This window comes from Hylaeus volcanicus, chromosome 4 (assembly GCF_026283585.1).
Source record: "Hylaeus volcanicus isolate JK05 chromosome 4, UHH_iyHylVolc1.0_haploid, whole genome shotgun sequence".
NCBI classification, from domain to species: Eukaryota; Metazoa; Arthropoda; class Insecta; order Hymenoptera; family Colletidae; genus Hylaeus; species Hylaeus volcanicus.
In genome coordinates, this window is record NC_071979.1 from 26,888,823 (window position 1) to 26,908,522 (window position 19,700).

General features: G+C 39.8%; 3 protein-coding genes across 3 annotated transcripts; 2 read left to right on the top strand and 1 right to left on the bottom strand.

Moving 5' to 3' along the window:
* Positions 1 to 415: 415 nt before the first annotated feature.
* On the top strand, positions 416 to 9,966 carry LOC128874558 (cationic amino acid transporter 4). The gene is made up of 9 exons (XM_054119394.1): positions 416 to 795; positions 1,883 to 2,030; positions 2,967 to 3,215; positions 3,353 to 3,688; positions 4,068 to 4,314; positions 4,694 to 5,093; positions 5,632 to 5,857; positions 5,930 to 6,091; positions 6,330 to 9,966. Exons 2-9 carry the CDS (start codon positions 1,889 to 1,891, stop codon positions 6,512 to 6,514), a joined length of 1,947 nt encoding a protein of 648 aa, XP_053975369.1. The 5' UTR covers positions 416 to 795; positions 1,883 to 1,888; the 3' UTR covers positions 6,515 to 9,966.
* A 1,741-nt stretch (positions 9,967 to 11,707) lies between these two features.
* Positions 11,708 to 16,175, bottom strand: LOC128874561 (acetyl-coenzyme A transporter 1). The gene is made up of 8 exons (XM_054119399.1): positions 15,270 to 16,175; positions 14,698 to 14,987; positions 14,464 to 14,618; positions 14,203 to 14,396; positions 13,950 to 14,134; positions 13,761 to 13,878; positions 13,462 to 13,677; positions 11,708 to 13,306 (listed from the first exon to the last, which is right to left on the bottom strand). Exons 1-8 carry the CDS (start codon positions 15,477 to 15,479, stop codon positions 13,127 to 13,129), a joined length of 1,548 nt encoding a protein of 515 aa, XP_053975374.1. The 5' UTR covers positions 15,480 to 16,175; the 3' UTR covers positions 11,708 to 13,126.
* A 659-nt stretch (positions 16,176 to 16,834) lies between these two features.
* LOC128874559 (piggyBac transposable element-derived protein 4-like) lies at positions 16,835 to 19,693 on the top strand. Its single transcript, XM_054119395.1, has 2 exons — positions 16,835 to 17,208; positions 17,293 to 19,693. Exon 2 carries the CDS (start codon positions 17,618 to 17,620, stop codon positions 19,391 to 19,393), a length of 1,776 nt encoding a protein of 591 aa, XP_053975370.1. The 5' UTR covers positions 16,835 to 17,208; positions 17,293 to 17,617; the 3' UTR covers positions 19,394 to 19,693.
* The last annotated feature ends 7 nt before the right edge of the window (positions 19,694 to 19,700 follow it).

Sequence of the window (19,700 nt, forward strand, 5' to 3'; positions counted from 1 at the left end):
GACCATTAGAGTAATGAATACTATACCGACTCCATTCTTTTTCTCTTTGATCAAAATTGTTGAGATACTTCAGCTTGCGTTTACTTATATATTATTCTAATGGAAAAAATAATTCTAATTGATGAAACTATATAGGAAATAGTTTAATGTAACTACAATCAATGAAATATTACTGAAAGAAACTGATAAACTTAAAAAAAACTGATAAACTTAAACCATACCATTACTCTGATAAGTTTCATGTACGCACTTTATACTTATTGTTTTATTTCGCAAAACTATTAGTATGTATTTGTTGATTTTATTCTTCAGTTTTAGTAAAATGGAATTTTAAAAAGGCAAGAGATTATTTTCTGTTCTTTTTATTGAACTGTTCTTACTTTTATCGAACGAAATTGATTTTGAACTCCCAGAAGTGTTTCAGAGTTTACTACTTATAGGCGCAAACGAATGATCAGATCGCAAAGGGTTAATACTGATTCTGTCGGAGTTACAGAAGATTCAATTAATCGATGCGATCGTGCGTTCTCAGAAAAACTGTGCGCTTGGTAAAGTGTTAATATCGCCGATTAACAGGATCGTCTTCGTTAATACTGTCGAGAGAGAAGCGACATAAATAGTCCTAACAGAGCTGAATCGATCGAATGCTCGAGCCTGCGTGCTGGCGGATACCCCATGCGACTTCTCCGTAGATTTCAGCGTCCGTCGTGATCTCATTCGTCACAGTTCAGATATCGTTCCAACGAGTCAGCTCTGTCATCCGTTTTCCAAATCGGTTTCGTAAACCACAACCGCGTAAGTACCACGATAATCACCGAATGCTGCGATCGGTGCAACGGAATGTTTGTTCAACATACGTTTTCCCTCGAGCGTGGCTCCTTATCGGTGCAATCGGGGCGATTTACGACATTTTCGTTGGTTGATCTCCCTCGAAACTGAAAGTACCATTTCGTACTCGATGTTATTGCTAGAATAGGCAGAAGCGCGTATGTCTGATTTCATAAATATCTGAGAACGTGCAATTACGTTCTGTACGTGCCCCTTCATTCGAGTTTGTCGTATCCTTTTTGATTACTTTTACGCATCTTTATAGAAGTTTTTAATTTTTCCAAATTTACATCTGAGATGCATCGAAGTGTCCTGGGAGTAATCTTCGGAAGAAGATTCTCCTTTTGGGGAATACCGGGGATTGCGTGGGATTCCCCGAACCGTTCACATGGCGGTGCAGGACCTACCCGCTACCTAAAACTCCCACAGTATACGTGCGTATACGTGCTCCCTACTACGTGCGTATTAAAAGAGGGGGGCTGTGAATGTCAACGACACAACTTTCAGTGCCCCCCACCCCGTCAAGAAGGACGTGTGACGTATGACGCTTGCTTTTTTCAAGAGATGTCAAGGTCATTTTCGATTTTGAATGCCCAACCTTTTATTCCATCGTTCGAAGAAATATAGATAGAGTTCCAATAGTGTAAACAATTCAATGAATGATGGATTCGGTTGTGTGATGTGTGTCCTTGAAACAAATGATTTCAGACCTATGTATTAGGCTGTCTGGAAAGTCCATGCCGATTTTTAGTAGGCGGTACAGGATCTGAATATATCGGAATAGCTGAAAACAAATAACATGTGTACATTCTTTAAAAGGTGGAAAGGTTGTGGAACAAAATGGTTCATATATGATTCAATAAATATACATGAAAATTCAAATATGCCTTTGAATTTTTCTTAAAAATAGCCACGAACTTTCCGGACAACCCAATAATTAAAATGGTTAAATTAGATGCCTAGTAATGTTAAAAGTTACAACTCCCACTGACAATATTAATCAAGTGACCCTTATCAGCAATGTTTGTTAATCTAAGAAACATTTTTTCAACAGCTAAAAATGCCATCGGTACGCCGGATGATCTTGGGGCACGTCGTATCCGGCTTGTGCACCAAAATGAATCGAACGAAAAAGCTTCAAGGTGATTTACTGGAGACACCGATGAAGAGGTGCCTTTCCACGTTCGACATCACGCTCCTCGGTGAGTCTCCGCATCCTTTTCGTGCTATTTCAGTCGTAAGGACACGCCACGGACGACCTTTCGCCGTATCTCATCCGTCCGCGATAAAGTACTTTCCGTACCGGAAAAAATGTTAATTGCACCGCACGGCATTCCAATTTAGCGAGGCACGCGCATCCCGTATTCGATATCAATGCAAGCCCTCGCGATACGAATCGTTCGTTATGGAAGCGATGCACGTCCATTTGAAAAAGAATTGAATATCTCCAAGCAATACTAAAAAAAAAAACGTAATAATCGTAAGGTCTGGTTATTTAAAATAATAAAAGAAGTTGCACTGTTTGCATTTTCTATATTCTTTGTACGTAGCTTTTAATCGTGAGAATTGGCTCAAGTCATCCGGTGGCTTAACTTTGATTGAAACTTTGTACAAGGATTCGCCGATCGGCGCTCTTTTGACGGCATACAACCATTGTCGCCCCTTTTGTTTAACTATTTCACAGAGCGCCGTCGACAATGGTTGACGAACAGTAAGTCGTCCGGCGAATTTGGGGGTGTCGGTCGAAATAAAAATTTGTGTTTCCACCCTGAGACCCTCTCACATAATAGCCATAGTCTTTTTGTACGTTGATTTTGTCTATAAAAGAGTTTCGGTATTAATGACCTTGTGATCCGATTGATTATAACTCATTTTGTTTAGTAAAGAAATTTCATTAAACCTGATTCTGTTCGGGTGATCGAGTCTACATTGTTCGAGCGTCTGATTAATTCACTTATCGGCGATTGGCCAAAGCACACAACCAGCCAATTAGCGCTTATCGACGTGTCACGGCCGATTGAAATGCAAATCCTTTTATACTCGAAAGCAGAGATAAGCGGAGTCACCGGTTGCATAATACACGGCTGATATCTTGATGCGATCATCGACGATGATAAACAACGACGATTCCCTTTCAGGTGTGGGTCATATGGTCGGCGCTGGGATTTACGTCTTGACAGGAGCCGTGGCCCACAACACCGCTGGTCCAGGTGTAATTTTGAGCTTCCTATTCGCTGGGGTGGCTTCCCTATTCGCGGCTCTATGTTACGCGGAATTTGGCTCTCGAGTTCCAAAAGCTGGCAGCGCTTACGTTTACACCTACATCACCGTAGGTGAATTCTGGGCGTTCGTGATCGGTTGGAACATCATACTGGAGCACATGATCGGTAATGTCGTTTCATTTGGATGGTTTCATTTGAACGATTAATTCATTCCATCCCCGTCCTCGTGTGGCGTACAATATTGCTGAACTAGCAATGTTTTCTTCATTTTTCTTTCATCTAACTTTTACAATTGCGACCAGGTGCTGCATCGGTGGCCAGAGCCTGGAGTGGATACGTGGACTCGTTAGCAGGAGGAGCTATAAGCAACTACACCCGTTACATGATGCACGGCTACACCATGGCAGAACCACTGGGACATTACCCAGATTTCTTAGCAGCTGGTCTCTGCCTGGCTTACGCTATGCTACTCGCCTTGGGCGTCAAATGTTCAGCGACGGTCAATTCTCTGTTGACAATCGTCAACCTAGCCGTAATGGCCCTGGTGATCGGTTTGGGAATTTCTTACGCGAAGCTTTCAAATTGGAGCAGCGAGAACGGAGGTTTCCTGCCGTTCGGGTTCACTGGAGTGCTAACGGGTACTTTAAGTAGCTATTAAGTATCCTCTTGAATGGGCAGATTATTCGATTAGACCTCAAATTAGTAGCCAATTACATTTTTAAATTGCACTTTTACGAACCTTGTAATATATTTCCTTAGAATACAGAAATCTGCGAGGTTCCTATTTGATTAGGGCTCGAATTAGTAGCCAATGACATTTTTAAATTGCACTTTTAGGAACCCCGTAATATATTTCCTCCTAATATATTTCCTTAGTACAAAGAAATCTGCGAGGTTCCGCTTGAGTATTTAGATTACTTGTCTGCCTTTAGAGTACATCAAATTGAATGCTCCATCTAGTCTTGTGTTTGCCCAATATGGGATTATGGTTACCGACACAGTATGTATGACGAATAGGTGCCGCAACGTGTTTTTACGCTTTCGTGGGCTTCGACTCGATTGCAACTTCCGGCGAGGAGGCCCGCGATCCTGGACGCAGCATCCCTCGAGCGACGCTTCTCTCTATGGCGATCGTCACCATGGGCTACGTTCTGGTTGGTGCAGCTTTAACGTTAATCGTACCTTATTACAACATCAATCCAACCGCAGCCCTTCCCGAAGCATTCTCATCGAGGGGGATATATTGGGCTAAATACGCAATAAGGTCAGTAGAGTGTTGCCTACACGGTCTGTCTGAAAAGAAACCGAACTTTTGCTATAAAAAGAAAAGAGTACATGTAAACTTCGATTTCTTTTTAGACAGATATACGTACATATACGTACATATACGTACATATACGTTTATTCTAATATGGCCCTGGTCGAAACCCATCGTCACAAGTCTGGTTAATAACGCAAAGTGCGAAATGAGACCGATGACTGAATGAGTTAGATCTCTAAAGATATCTAAATTTTAAACTGTTTGAAACTGTATAACTTGTGTATATAACGATTCTTCACAGAACGATTAATCTACATGTTACTGTGCGTATATTATTTTTGTAACGATGAACTTGGACTGGAATCATTTTAAATATCCACAGCGTGGGAGCGTTGTGTGGGATGACAACGACCCTTTTCGGATCCCTGTTCTCTCTACCGCGGATAATGTACGCAATGGCGAACGACGGTCTGCTCTTCGGGTTCCTGGGCCACGTGAACGAACGCACGCAAGTACCGGTTCTGAACTTGGCCATCAGCGGGGTTCTCAGCGCCCTGATCGCTTTGTTGTTCGACCTCCAGCATTTGGTCGAGTTCATGTCCATCGGTACTTTCCTGTCCTACAGCATCGTTTCGGCTAGCGTGATTGTCTTGAGGTATCGCCCCGAAAAGGTCACGCCTGCACCTTCGAATGCTGGCACTCCGAGCACCCTGGCATCGCCTCCCACGGAGAGCGCAGATTCCAATAGCGATTGCAACAGCGTCACATCCATCGAGTCAAAGGTAATCTGGTTTACCTAATCTGGTCATTCCACATTATTAAAAATTAGTTCTTATATTAGAAATATTTCTTTCATTAGTACATATTAGTACATTTATTAACGTTTCCAATTGAAAAAGAATCAGTTCTTAATAATAATACATTACCCACGTTATTAAACAATAGTATAACGTTTTCCAAATCCTTTAAGGTACGTTCAAGTATCACTAAAGACTGCGACATAATCAAATTTGTATTAAGTCCAATATACTGCTCCATTTAGTGGCCGATTTCGCATGGAATGACCTTGATGGTATACAAACAATTTCTTTTTCTTATAATCTTTCTTATGATTTTATAATGCAGCATTCATTCTTATATATAAAGATATCGTTATTACTTCTCAGCAAATATTGTTGATAATTAATTGAACTATCTACGAAGTTTGCAAGAAACAATTGTTTTCGTCGTCAAGCTTTCTCCCAAGCGTTTCCGATCATTTTTATTTACGTTTCTAATTCTCTCGATTAATACTCGTATCACTCGTGTTAAATTCCGCAGCTTTTGGATCTGAGCGAAGGCACTGGCAAACTGAAACCACGATACGCCTGGATGGCTAAGTTTTTGGGCGACGGCAAGTCTGGAATGGGGGTGACCGGTTTGGTGCTGCTTTACATAGGTGGTTGCATATCTCTAACCCCTTTGGTACTTTTAACGCACATGCGTATCTTTCCGATGGGTTGTGGCTACTTCACCGTGACCTATATGGTTATCTTGACGGTCGGAAGTACGTACTCTCCTTTTTCCGTTACTCCACGTGAAACTTATTCGAATACGCATACTAATACTTCCGTCGCAGGTTTACTCATGATCTGTGCGTACCAACAAAATCCTCCTACTGGCGAATTTCGCGTACCCATGGTACCCCTGGTACCAGCACTGAGTATTTTGTTCAACGTGGGACTGATGTATCACTTGTCCCTTCTAACTTGGCTACGATTTCTCGTGTGGATGATATTCGGTGAGTCTAATGTAACGCCTTAAAAACTAGATGACATTATGGAATTTTCTAAAAGAAAACTATAAAGTACATCGATTCCGAACTATGTTTGTATATCAATCCATATTTAACGTACATCTTTCCATTTTTTTCAAGTAAGAATATCTATTATTGCCTTAAAAATATATTTGTTCCCTTGAATTAATTTCTCTCCGTGGCAAACTTAATTCTCACTAACGTTATCGTTCCTTTGTTGCAGGAATATTGATATACTTTTTGTTCGGGATCCACTACAGCAAAGAGTCGACCAGCCCGGATTCTTATTCGGTTCTAATGGCGACCTCGGAAGCGGAAAGAGGAGCGAAGTGGAGCGCCACGTTGCAGCGCGTCAATCAGAAAAGCGATAAAGTTCCGATTTTAAACGACGACGATTTAGTCCACTAGAAACTTTACCGTTCCTCGAAACTGTATAACGATATGCTAATCGCCGCTGGATGTAAATCGTTGTTCGTAGAAAAAGCGAAGCGTAACACGACCATCGTTCTCTTCGTTGAGGCTTATAGAAGCCCCCTTAAAAATGGAGAACAGTTTCGACGGGCACTTGTACATACCGACGTTACGTGAAATGCTGAATCTAATTAATCGCGACCTCATGAAACCCCCTGCCCTCGAAAGTTTACCGGGCCGAACATTGGAGAGATCTCAGAACAGACAAGACTGTGTTTTAGTACTTACCTTGGCTGGTTTTCGGTAGATACTGGTTTGTTCGTTGTATTATAATTGCAGGCCCTGATCAGAGTCTCCTTTATAATTTATCACGCACAAATATACGCATATTCTTTATTTTAATAGCGCGCATCGATTGCACGTCCCTATAGTAAATTCGAGAACGTTCGTTTACATGGTTTTTTCATAGATAAAGGACAGAACAAAAAGTTCATCCGTTGATATAGTACAACAGCAGAATTCGAGCGACTCTATGGGAAAGTATTACATTATAATATGGTTCTTGACCAACCTGCGATCATCTGGTGCAAAAAAAAAAAAATGGGTTGAACACTTCGAATCCGAAGATTAAAAGCAATCGTAAGGAAAGAAACTCGCGGGTATAGCGTATCCATTTAATCGCCAAGTGGACATACACACAGGCGTAATGTTTAAATCAAAAGACATAAGAGCAAAAGGGATAGAGGAGTCACCGTATTTTTAACGAAAGACCAGATTTTTAAAAGGGAGGCCGAGCGACTGTCTCTTCTAGTGAATTTTAACGTTCTGCTACAAGGATCGAAACATGGTGCCTTAGGAACGGATAGACTAATTATATAGTAAGATATATGAATCTAAATACATGACAATAGATTCGCCTGTTACACGGCAGGCATTAAGCTTAAGATTACCTGTACACAGATTTGCTAAGCACGTGGATTACCCAGTGGCGTATCGTCGTCGATGTCAGGGTCCTTCTGCTTGTAAAATAGTACGTTTTCATTGTCTAAGCCGCGATAGATTAGAAAAATTCCGTTGGATTTATAGCATTGGCCCCATTTTGCCGCAGAGGCTCGGTACGATTCGTATTGCACCGCGACGACGCCTCTGGGATCAACCGTTCCTCAGACCTGGGCAATTTTTATTTGAAATGAAAGTGAGAAATAATTATGCGAAATGATGTTCAAGTTATCTAGAAATTCTGTTCCATTTACGTAACTATATTTATATAATCTGTATAATTGTATAATTTATGTCATTCGTACAAATTATACAAGCTTTATACAGCTTCAGAAAAACAAAAACGCGAGATAAGGTACCATGTTACTTGAAATATTTGTTCGAAATGAAATAAGGTCCGTTCATTCCTCCTTCAAGATTGTATCACTTTATTTACGTTATAGTAAAATAATACAAGTTACATTATTACGTTTATATAATTTATATAACTCCATAATTTATATCATTTATACAATTTATATATGTATTATATATGTATATACATATATGCATTACATATATGTATATACATATATGCATTACATATATATATATACATATATGTATTGTATATGTATATATGTATTTATATATGTACGTGTTATATTTTATTTCACTTTGTAAAATAACATGCAAACTCTGATTGTACATAAAAACGAAATTTGAAAAAAAAAAGTGAAGTAAGATAACATGTTACTTGAGATATTCTTTAAAAATGGAGTAAGATCACGCGTGCCCAATAAAACTGCCCAGGTCTACCGTTCCTAATCCACCAATCTACTCGTGATTGTCTCAACGTTAAGAATATGAAAGGAACACTATTGACTAATGAAATATCTCGCGGTTAACCGTTTCCGCGTAAAATACGTAAGCGCACGTATCATCGTAAACCACAGTCCTCCGTTGAACAGATCAAACAAGGATCGATTGCACTGGTTACAGTAACAGATAAATATAATCGGTGTTACGTAAGAAACTATGTACATGCGTATCGATGTCGTAATGATTACTACCGTCGAAGTGTCGTAGCCGTTACTTAGATGATGAAAACACCGTAGCGAAACCGTAACCATGTTGTACAAAGGTGTAACGCCAGAACCTAGCCATTCGAGTGTGTATTACACAGAATCAGTGGCGCATTACACCTTCACGGAGCGCGAAACAAAATTCGGTGTCCCGATTTAAAACAAAAAGGAACAACGAACATTTTTATATCGAATCTTATTTTTAAAATAAATTATTACATTATTCCGCACAATAGCTACCCAAATGAAAACAATTATTCCTTTTCAGTTACCATGCACAAATTCGTTCAAGTGAGACCTTTTGTTAACTTCGATCTTCATTTATAAAATAAACAAATTACATAAGAGATACATCAAATATAGGACCTTCTTTAAAAAAATGTACATCGACGTACCGAAAACAATAATTAGCGTTTTTTCCAGGTGAGATTAATACGTGTTTATGCCAAGTACCGCGAATAAAGAAATTCGTTTCACGTATCATTGTACGTGAGTACAATGTAAGTAACGAGAGCGAATTTTTTGGAGCTCTTCGAGGCCCTAGGATAATGCGCCACTGCAGCAGGGCAACCAGAAGAAGCGCAAGGGGCCATCCACCCCCTACGAAAGAGTGTGAAACATGTTTTCAAATATTGGATTGTCCGGAAAGTCCATGTCGGTTTTTGGTAGGTGGTACAGGTCTGAATATATCGAAGTGAAAACAAATAACACGCATACATCCCTTAAAAGGTGGAAAGGCTGTGGAACAGAATGGCACCTATGTAATTCAATAAATATATATTAAAATTCAAGCATGTTTTTGAATGTTTCTTAGAAATTGCCGCGAACTTTCTGGACAACCTGATACTATACCGTAATTCTTAAGGAACGCTTATTTATAAATAAATACAGATCTGCGAGAACGTTACCGCCCTCGAATTTGTCCAATCTCTGGTTGCCCCACTGTACGTATGTACAGAGTGAATCGCTTTAGTCACCGTCGTAGAATGTTTTTCGGTTAGCCCGTTTTAAGTGATTCACCCTGTAGAATAGAAATCGCGAGAAAAGAGCCGACGAATATTTTCATTCGGAATCGTCTGCGCACAATTTCCGGATGTACGAGCCATAGAGAATTCATATGTATTTACCCCCGAAATTTCCGAAACGTACGCGCAGTTCATAACGCTTAATGTACAGTAGATTACGTTACGATATCCGTATAAATATTATAGAAAAATCAACTTTCGTAAACAGCGAATGCGCATTCTAATTATACACGACCGTTGCGATCATTCGCAGCGATCGATTGCGTGTATATTGGTATATTGCGTATAATATTGGTACACAAAAATGATTGTCAGTGTAATGTACTATATATCTTCTAATATAAAACGTTTACGATTGAAATCTATCGTATTTATCGACAATACGCGTAATGTTGTGCGTTGAACGTATACGTTCCATTCGTTCGATCCGACTAGTGCTAAAATGGAAAAGCATGTTTTTTTCTATCATTCTCCGAAGTACAACATCCGTGTTTTGTCTACGAGTTCCCTCTCGTCACGCTCGAGAACAAAGTCGAGCCGAATAGCATACCTCTCTCGAAATAAGCAACTCGCCAGTCCCGACCGAGTTGCTTATTTCGAGACAATACTGTAGTGTACATACATACAAATATTTACGTAGTTCCTCCTGTAGGATCAGATTTATTCACAACGATTCAGTGTTAAATTAACATAGACACTTATATGGATCATATATGGATCATACAAGTGTCTATGTTAATTTGACACTGCTTTTTTTCAAATAAATAATAAACGAAAATTGAAACGTTACAATACAGTTTTTTTAATGTTTTCTGACCCATTTAAACAAGAGTCTCAATATCACTAAGACGTTAGTTTAAATTTACATTTTCGTCAACAAAGGATAGCCTCAACTATAATCATCCATAGATAAGGTATACATTGACATGTAAAAACGATCGTTATCGTTGCCGAACCCATTTATTATTTAACAAAAAAAATCTGAAAGTGAAATGCGTACATTGCAACGTGCACCAGGTCTGAAGAGATTAATAATGAATAATTGTGAATAGATTTATATAGAAGGAAATATGTGAATTCTTGTATGTTTATGTACATACAGTATCGTAATAGAAAATTTACGATTCATGGAATAGAACTTTCGTACGATGAACGTACATATAATCAAGGTTCCGCTGTAATTTCGTTTCGGCTACTCTGTCAATTATTCCTTTTCTTAAACAGGAAATACCTCCTTTGATCGACATGTCGTAATAACATCGATTAGAAACATTCGGTTCCGTAGTCTTTACTACCAGACGTAACAACTGTAAAATAAAGTGATTTACGAGCAAATATCGAGCATTAATGCGTATAAAAATGTGGGCCTTCCAGTTCAGAGCTACAGAAGAATCTTTGAATTCGAAGGCAAAGTACACGCGAGTTCTGCAACATGTCTGTGCGAGTACTTTTGATGGCTACAGTGCTCAGCCTCGTTTACGTTACAAGTATCGAGACTCGCGAAGTACAACCCTTGTCTCCACCCAGCGAGATCTACCCATCTCGTCCAAACGCGGACATGGACACGGAATCCACCAAAGCCGTAATTATCGTCTATTTTTTTTTTCATCCAATTTTCTCGCGGACGAGAATTTTCAGAATTAAGCGCAAGAATTTTGGAAATTTTATATTTTTACTTGTACTAAGAATTAAATACATTCAGCGGACCGCAAAATTATCGACACGCATAGAAACTAACAGGGACACGATGAAAAAGAAAAAATAATACAAGATGCGTGATGTCACCGTTATTTATTTATTTCCATAGAAAAGAGAAAACTCTTTCATCGCTTCTTTAATCTTCCATCCTGTGTATACCAATAATTTCATGACTCTCTGTATATTATATATTTTATCCGTACCCTTATCGAAAGATTATTCGAACGTGTCCATCCTTGATCGATATTCACCGTTTCCTTTTTGTCTCTAATAACGGTACCGTATTTCAAACAGGTGGAACGAAAGCTGACGCACGAGCACAACCCTCATGAGGAACGGATTACGACAAGCAAAAACGCGAATTCATCTCCACCGCTAATAGAAACAATTTCGGTTACGAGTAACGGATCCATGCAACCGGGAATGAAGCACCCGAAAAAAAGAGCAACGTATAACAAGGATGATCGCAAGGCAGATTTGCGACCGGGCTGTTGTAAGTAAAGAGAAAAGAAACAAAAAAAAGCAGCGGATAAAGATATATAACGAACGACTCTCAAACGACTCTAAACGTGCCTTGTAAATATTTCAAGACGTATTTAAGCGCAAGTGGTAGATAATACTTAAGTGCATGCGGTAGATACCGTTTCATCTTTTCGGTTCCTTTTGCGATGGGATAGTAAACAGAATAAAATTATTGGTTACCATATTAAGATGATCGTACAGTTTCCTTATTTTTTTTCTCTGTCCATCCTGAACAAATGATACACGTCCCATACGTGTAAAACACACACACACACACACACACACACCCACGCACGCACACACAAGGAAGGTAAGACTACCAAGCTCTTCGTATGGAAAACTTTTATTAACATCATGTACTTATACATAGAGACTTATAAGTACTGCGAACAAACGCAACTGTTTGATTAAACTGTCCAAGACCAATAGTACGTATCGTTAAATATAAACCAGTGCGATATATTACATATTTTACATCCTAACTAAATTTCCACTAACCTTCGTGGAAGGATAACACACGCGATTCGCATAAAAAGTTCTACCTTTTATTATGAGCAACATGTCGATACAATATACAGGATGTTCCGGCGATGGTGGTACAACGGAACACCGAGTGATTTTTCACGAACAAATAAGTCGAACGAAAATTTTGCCTTACGAACAATTTATCTTCAAGAAAATCGAGTTTGATAATATATATATATATATATATATATATACATAAACTATGTATAAATTTCACGAACTCGATTTTCTTGAAAATGAAAACCCGTATGAACAAATTTTATTCTTCGCTTATCATTCGTGGGAAATCACTGGCCTAATTGTATCGCCATTATCGAAGCACCCTGTATACCTACAAGGAATGGAGTTGTAATGCGCGATGCAAACTACATGTCGTTATTAAATATACGACACACTCACACACGGCTAAAATAATTTCACAATGTACGCAGTACTTGGTTAATGGTAATATTGTGCCAAATGTAAATGAATCTCGCGTAAATCTTCGTTATAAATCAGGCATCGAATGTCCTGTAAACGTTACTTCATCGTAACGAATATTTTTCATGTATTCAAGTATTGTTCGTTGGAAAAGTACAAATTTAATTAAAAAAAAAAAAAAGGTTCACAAACTCGGTTCGTGTTGCGTTAAAAAAATTGGAACACTTGGTAGACGTCCGGGAAAATTACCCGACACATAGCCGGCATACGATCGGTATGGGCGTAGTCAAATTGTATACATTCCTAATATATTTACAAGTACCGTGTCAACGAGTTGCAACATCGATTCAATACTGTTATCTGTTCTGCTTCGAAAGAATAACTTTCCAAGCAGACATCGGTCTCGCTTGCAAGACCTCCAGTTTTCGTTGGCCCCACCTGAGCCAAGCGAACCCTATGATCAAGCATAAGATGCTCTCTATGTAATAACCGTCGAGCTGCATATTACAAACGCCGTTGTGCGTGTTCGTGCAGAGCTGCAAATAGAAATTTTTACGTGACATTAAACGATTACCAGTTATATAATTAAATACCGTATAGATCCCTGTATGAGCCACGACTCTTTACAATTTCCTAAGAAAGCAAATAACCTGAACCATAAGGTAAAAAAAAAAAAAACATATCCACCAACCTCTCTTTCCGAAATTGTGCTACAGTCATTCGAGGGATCGGTGCTGCACTGTCGAAACGTCAATGGATCGACAAACCAAAGCGCCGCCGTTGCTGGCCAGTTAGCCCCGAGATTACATAACGTATTCAACAACGTCATGTAAGTACCACCGACGGCGGGGTCGCTAACTTTTGCGAAAAACGCCATTGACGCCACAAACATACTACTTGTGAAAACCTGAGAGGAGAAAGAGTATCCTAAGTTTCGTTTCTTCCTAACTCGGCTCCTCTAATTTATCACCATAATCATATTTATTTTACCTGATGTATTAAATAGAGAACTATTAGAGCTACAAAGTAGTATGCTGGAACTTGTCCACCACTCGCTACGTATGGTGTTACCCATACCAAAAATGCTGCTACCAGTCCAAAGGCTAGTCTGTACAATTAATTGTTTATGAAATACTTCTTTGGAAAAGAAACATTATATTTTATGTGTTTTCTATTCACCTATAAGGCATTGCCTTTATGTACACATCCATGGGTTTTGGACCAACTGTGTACTTTGAAATTGCTAATGGTAATAATATCTGTAAAGGTATCAGAGGCACAGCCATAAGAGCAAATTTTTCTTTCGGTATACCCGCTTCTACTAGTTTTAAACCAGTTACAGCATCGCACGCGGAAAACCCGATCTGTGATAAAACAAGATTATTTTCCGAGTCCGTAAGTACAATACCCATCGTATTTCATGTCTTCTGACCTTGGCAGTTAACAGGAATATAATAAGCGTCTTTATAGACGGCAATTTGACGATATTCCAAAGTAATTTGTACGCATGTTTGATATCTGTATTTAATTCTTCCCCTCTGTGTACTTTCTCAGAATCCTCGTGTTTGAAAAATGTAACCAAAGTAGTTGCAATTAAAAACATCCAACCCCAAAAATAAAGGAACCCTGTAGGAGAAAATAACAAGCTGTAACTATTAATTCTTACCAGGGATCACAGTATAAGACTGCTTACCAGGTAATGTTACTATGCCCTCACTGGAAGGAGTGGATCTTAAATAACTATTGCAAAATTCAGCAGACTCCAATGCCATGAAAAGTACATAGCCAATAAAATAACCAGCAGTTTGTCCCACGCTATTACACGTTGACGCGTAACCCACGTTACATCTTGATACAATAAAGAAATATATAACTGTAGTAATATAACTTTAGACCGTATAAACTAATTAACCAATCAAAGCTATACCTTTTTAACATTGTTAGGGCCCAACCATCGACTACTATATCTTGTGTAGCAGCAAGGACATTCAGGGCAAAGAATAAAATGGTCAACATTTCTATATTGGGCTTTGTACTTTCATCACCTAGCCATTGATTTATGTGGTTTGATAAAAGGAGCATAAAGAAACCCATTAAATACTGAGTAGGAATTAACCATGTTTTCCGTCTTCCAAATCTTTGGGAAAACACAGAGTCCACTATCGGCGCCCAGAACAATTTCAATGAGAAGGGCCATTGAACAAAACTAAATTCAGCCTAGTGAAACAATTTTATTTATACAATAATATCTTCTGTTTGTTGTTTGGACAATTGTAACTAAACCAACCAGATTTTTAAGTAACTAATGCAAAACAGTTCACAATTTTTTAAAGCAAATCTGGAAGCACTTTAATAAAATACAAGTAAAACAAATTCTATGAATGCAGAATATTATCAAGGTTTCATCACAGGACAGCTTATACTATCAAAATCCAAGACTGTTCTGTCTAATCTGTGATGTTTGACTGACTTAATTGTAAAACATATTTAGCGAATTACCTGCTGACGATACGAAACACCTCTGTTTTGCAGTAACATAGGAATGGAGCCGCATAAGCCTAATGGTATGCCTTGCAACAGGTACAAAAATAAGAGAACAGCTATATTTCTCTCGTCTCCTCGTAAATCGGAATGTTCTTGTATATGGTTATACTCCTGGACTCCATCCTCGGCGCTGACATCCTTCGTCATTTTCCTTCTTGGACCCATGGAGAACGACGAAAGTAATCAATCACAATCTCATACACGTTAAGAACCGATTCTCGATGGAACAGATGTTCCTCTAACGCGCACGTCAACTGCCGAACTTTGTCACGCTTACTTTTAACAACAATATTATACGTTTCATGAGTTAGAGCGTAAGTATCGATACACCGCTCCAAAATTTTCCGGACTTGAATCCCTCGATCAAATGACACGCAGTCATTTCCTAACGGAAGAACCACTTGCACGAAAACAAAATGAATTATTTATGTTGTGACAGAAGTAACAACATTGACGTGGTCATTACCGACGGTTAACCTTAATTCTGCTTGTAAAACGGTACTGTACGCGAAGCCAGTGAATGATATCTCGGCAAGATGTAAATTTTTGTTGTATTTGTTGTACAAGCTATAGTTGTAGGACAGGATTCATGACTGTCTTGGCTCCGTCGCCTCAAGAACTAAACAGATAAACTTGCAACGGTTTAGATTTGCCACGTTGTTCTGCATTAAGGACACGTCAGTTGTACTCGGTTGTCCTATAGTTTGTCTTTTTTACGCTTAAAGTCACGTGTAAGCTATCACTGCTAAACTAACGATTCGACCATGGAGACGCAGAAATAGCGCGCCTATCGGTGACACGCGTAGTTTATAAGACCGACTCGACACTATGTTCGATTTCTTTATAAACGCTCCTTGCGGCACGGATGTGATTCCCCTAGAATCAAAAAGTTATATAATCGATCAACGTAATTATTAAAGATTTACGAAGCATTTCATTTTAAATTACACAAATTTATTTCTATCGAAGCGATGTTTAAAGTATCCTTGATTTCTTCTGCATAAGTACCATTATCGACTGCGCGATATGTACGTGTACGCAGGACCGGCGTTACGGGGGCGCGGTCGGGCAACCGCCCGGGGCGCCAGATTTTTGGGGTCGTCGCAGTCCGGTGTCCCAAAAATGTTGTAACACCTTGAAAGGGGTGGTTCGGGAGGTGATTTGAAACAACTTTTTCCTTAGCGAAAATATTGTCCGAGACTTCGTTGAGGAGATATTAACAGAAAACTCCGACCAATCAGAGCGCGCGTATACCGTTGGAGCGGCCGTGGTAGCGTAGGCTACGCGCTAGGTGGCCGCTCTCGTACGCTACCGCGGCCGCTCCACCGGCATACTCGCGCTGTGATTGGTCAGTGTTTCCCGTCAATATCTCCTCAACGAAACCTCGGACAACATTTTCGCTAAGAAAAAAGTTGTTTCAAATCACCTCCCGAACCACCTCTTTCAAGGTGTTACAACATTTTTGGGACACCCTTTATATACCCCTGACGCGATAATCTTGCCTGGGGCGCCAATATTGCTAAAACGGCCCTGCGTGTACGTTTAAACAAATAATAGTTTGCCGTCTTAATCACATGTATACCAAGCATAATACAACAAACACATTTTAATAATATAATGTATGCCTCAACATCATACGTAATCTATTTATTATTATTTCGTCAGAATTTAATTCTTATCCCAATCGAGCATGAATGTTCTTGACAGAAATCTGCTTTTAGAATAGATACATAGTTGATGCGAAGGTTGCAAAGAAAAAGAGGGCTAAGCGAGGAAAAGAGACGGAAAATGTAGTCGACTAGCTCCGTTTATGCGATCCTGTAATCTTTCAACTGTTGATGAATGTAGAACTGTTGTATACTTGAATAGCGGCGTGGATCTACGACATAGAAAGGTATCGTTAAAACTTGAACAACAATCAACTATCTAGCTTTGCTTTTCTTGCTCTTGCTACATTCGAAACTTTATTCGTGCGAAGAGGGAACAACAGTTGAGGTTATGAACAAAGAACGAAAGATCGAGAAAGTGAGAAAGGGAGATCGCGAGATTGCTATACTCCGGTTATACGTTCCTGTTGGATTTGCTCCGAGGTTAATGGGAATACAGAACGATGGTAGAGGTTATTTCACTTTGAGCGAGAGAGGTATATCATGAAACCTGCCCTCTTGACTCATCGCACTCCACTGGCGCCGCTGTGGCGACATACATAGTACGCGTCATAGTTCCACGAGCGCTGCTACGGTAATATCGCGTGTACAGTTCTCGTTGTAAATTGTAATATATCGTTCTTTCACGGGTATCAAATGGAAGAAAGAGAGGTTTATAGTGCAGAGTTGATAAATAGTGACACTGACGATGAATTCCAGTTTGAACTGTACAGAGACAATTTGGTTGACACTATCATAGAGGGCAGTGGAAGTAATTACGAGCTTGGGAGCAGCAGCGAAGAGAGCTACACACCGGTATTGAAAAAACAGAGGAGACGAGTTGTCGAGAGCGATGACAACGACAACGGAAGTACATCTGGAGAAGAAGACGAAGACGATGCATGGTACGATGTCACGGAGAACGAAAATATTTCGCACAGAATCAACTTCACGGTGGCTCCAAAAACCGTAGGGCCACAAGTATCCTCGAACGTCGTGGAACCCACGCATTTCTTCAAATTATTTTTCACCGAACAGCTGGTGGATGAAATCATAAACGAGACGAATAATTACGCGAAGACTATGCTGCAGTCGAAAAAAATAACGGCAAATTCTATTTGGAAGACGTGGCGCGACGTGGAACGAAACGAATTCTGGGCCTTCGTCGCGGTCGTTTTAAATATGGGTACGATGCCGGTGGCAAACATACAGGAGTACTGGTCCACGAAAGACAACAGTAGAATTCCTTTCTTCTCGAGCATATTTAAACGCTACAGGTTCAATCAAATATTTTGGATGCTGCATTTGAAAACCCCCGCCGCCGCCGCGAAATCGCGTTTACAACGGGCGAGCAATTTTTTGGAGTACATAGATTCGAAATTTTCGGAGCACTTTATACCCGGTGTAAATATCTGCGTGTACGAGTCCATACTGAAATTCAAAGGAAGAGTCAGTTTCATCACATCCAATCCTAACAGACCCACGAAGCGGGGCATACGAATTTACGTATTAGCAGACTCCCAAACAGGATACGTGTACGGTATACTTCCATACTACGGGAGTATTACTTTGGAAAATCTTATCAGACCGGATTTATCAATTAACTGCAGAGTTCCGTTACATCTGTATCAGAAATTGCTGAATCAAATTCCCACCGCGGAAGGTTATCATATGTACACCGATAAAGATTACACGAGCATATCCTTGGCCGAGGAATTAATGAAACTGAAGTGCCACTTGACCGGTACTATAAAAACCAACAGGAAAGGCGTTCCGATTTCTATAAAGAAGCCGAAATTCTCGAACAAAAACACCGTCGCGTATAGGAAAGAGAATACGATGATCTTAGCGTGGAAAGACAAAGGGATCGTAAACGTATTGAGTACAGGGAGTCACGCAGGAATGACATCGACGAGGAAAACTGTGCGGGACGGTGCAGATGTAATAATCAAGAAGCCCGACGTAGTTCTCAATTACACCGCCTCCGTGGCTGGCGTTGATTACGTTAACCAATATGCGTCGACTTACTGCTTTCTGAGAAAGTCCCTCAAGTGGTGGAGGAAGCTGTTCTTCTGGGGTATGGAGATATGCGCCATAAACGCGTACATTTTATACAAAACCGTGAAAAAAGCGAACAATCAAAAACCGATGACGCATCTGAAGTTTGTGAAACTGTTGGTCGATCAACTGCGTGGCAATTTTCGCCAGGAGCGTGGGAGGGACTTCAGCGCCCCTGCCGAAAACAGATTGAACGGGAAACTCCACGTGATGCGAAAAGGGACTAAAAGGGACTGCGTGGTATGTTCGAAGAGACAACAAAAGTCTGGACGACGCGAAACGATTGATTACTGCGACACTTGCCGAAACAAACCCAGGATGCACATGGGAGATTGTTTTTATAGATATCATACCATGCAAGATTACAAGGTGTAAGATTTGTGATAATTGGACTGCAGGTGTTTGTGCATTCATGGCGAATGAAAGTATGAGGAAATCTATGGAAATCCGCACGAGTCCAAAAATATGTAATATTAATGTCGATAGTATTGCTTAGAAGATAAGAGGATTAGATTCAATTTCTGTATTTATATAAATATGAATTTGTATAAATATCCACAGTCCAGCGATAACTAAGTAAACTATTGGGCTGTCTGGAAAGTTCATGCCGATTTTTAGTAGCCGGTACAGGTCTGTATACAGGGTGTCCCAAAAGTCGGGGAGGAGCCGGAAATGGGGGGTA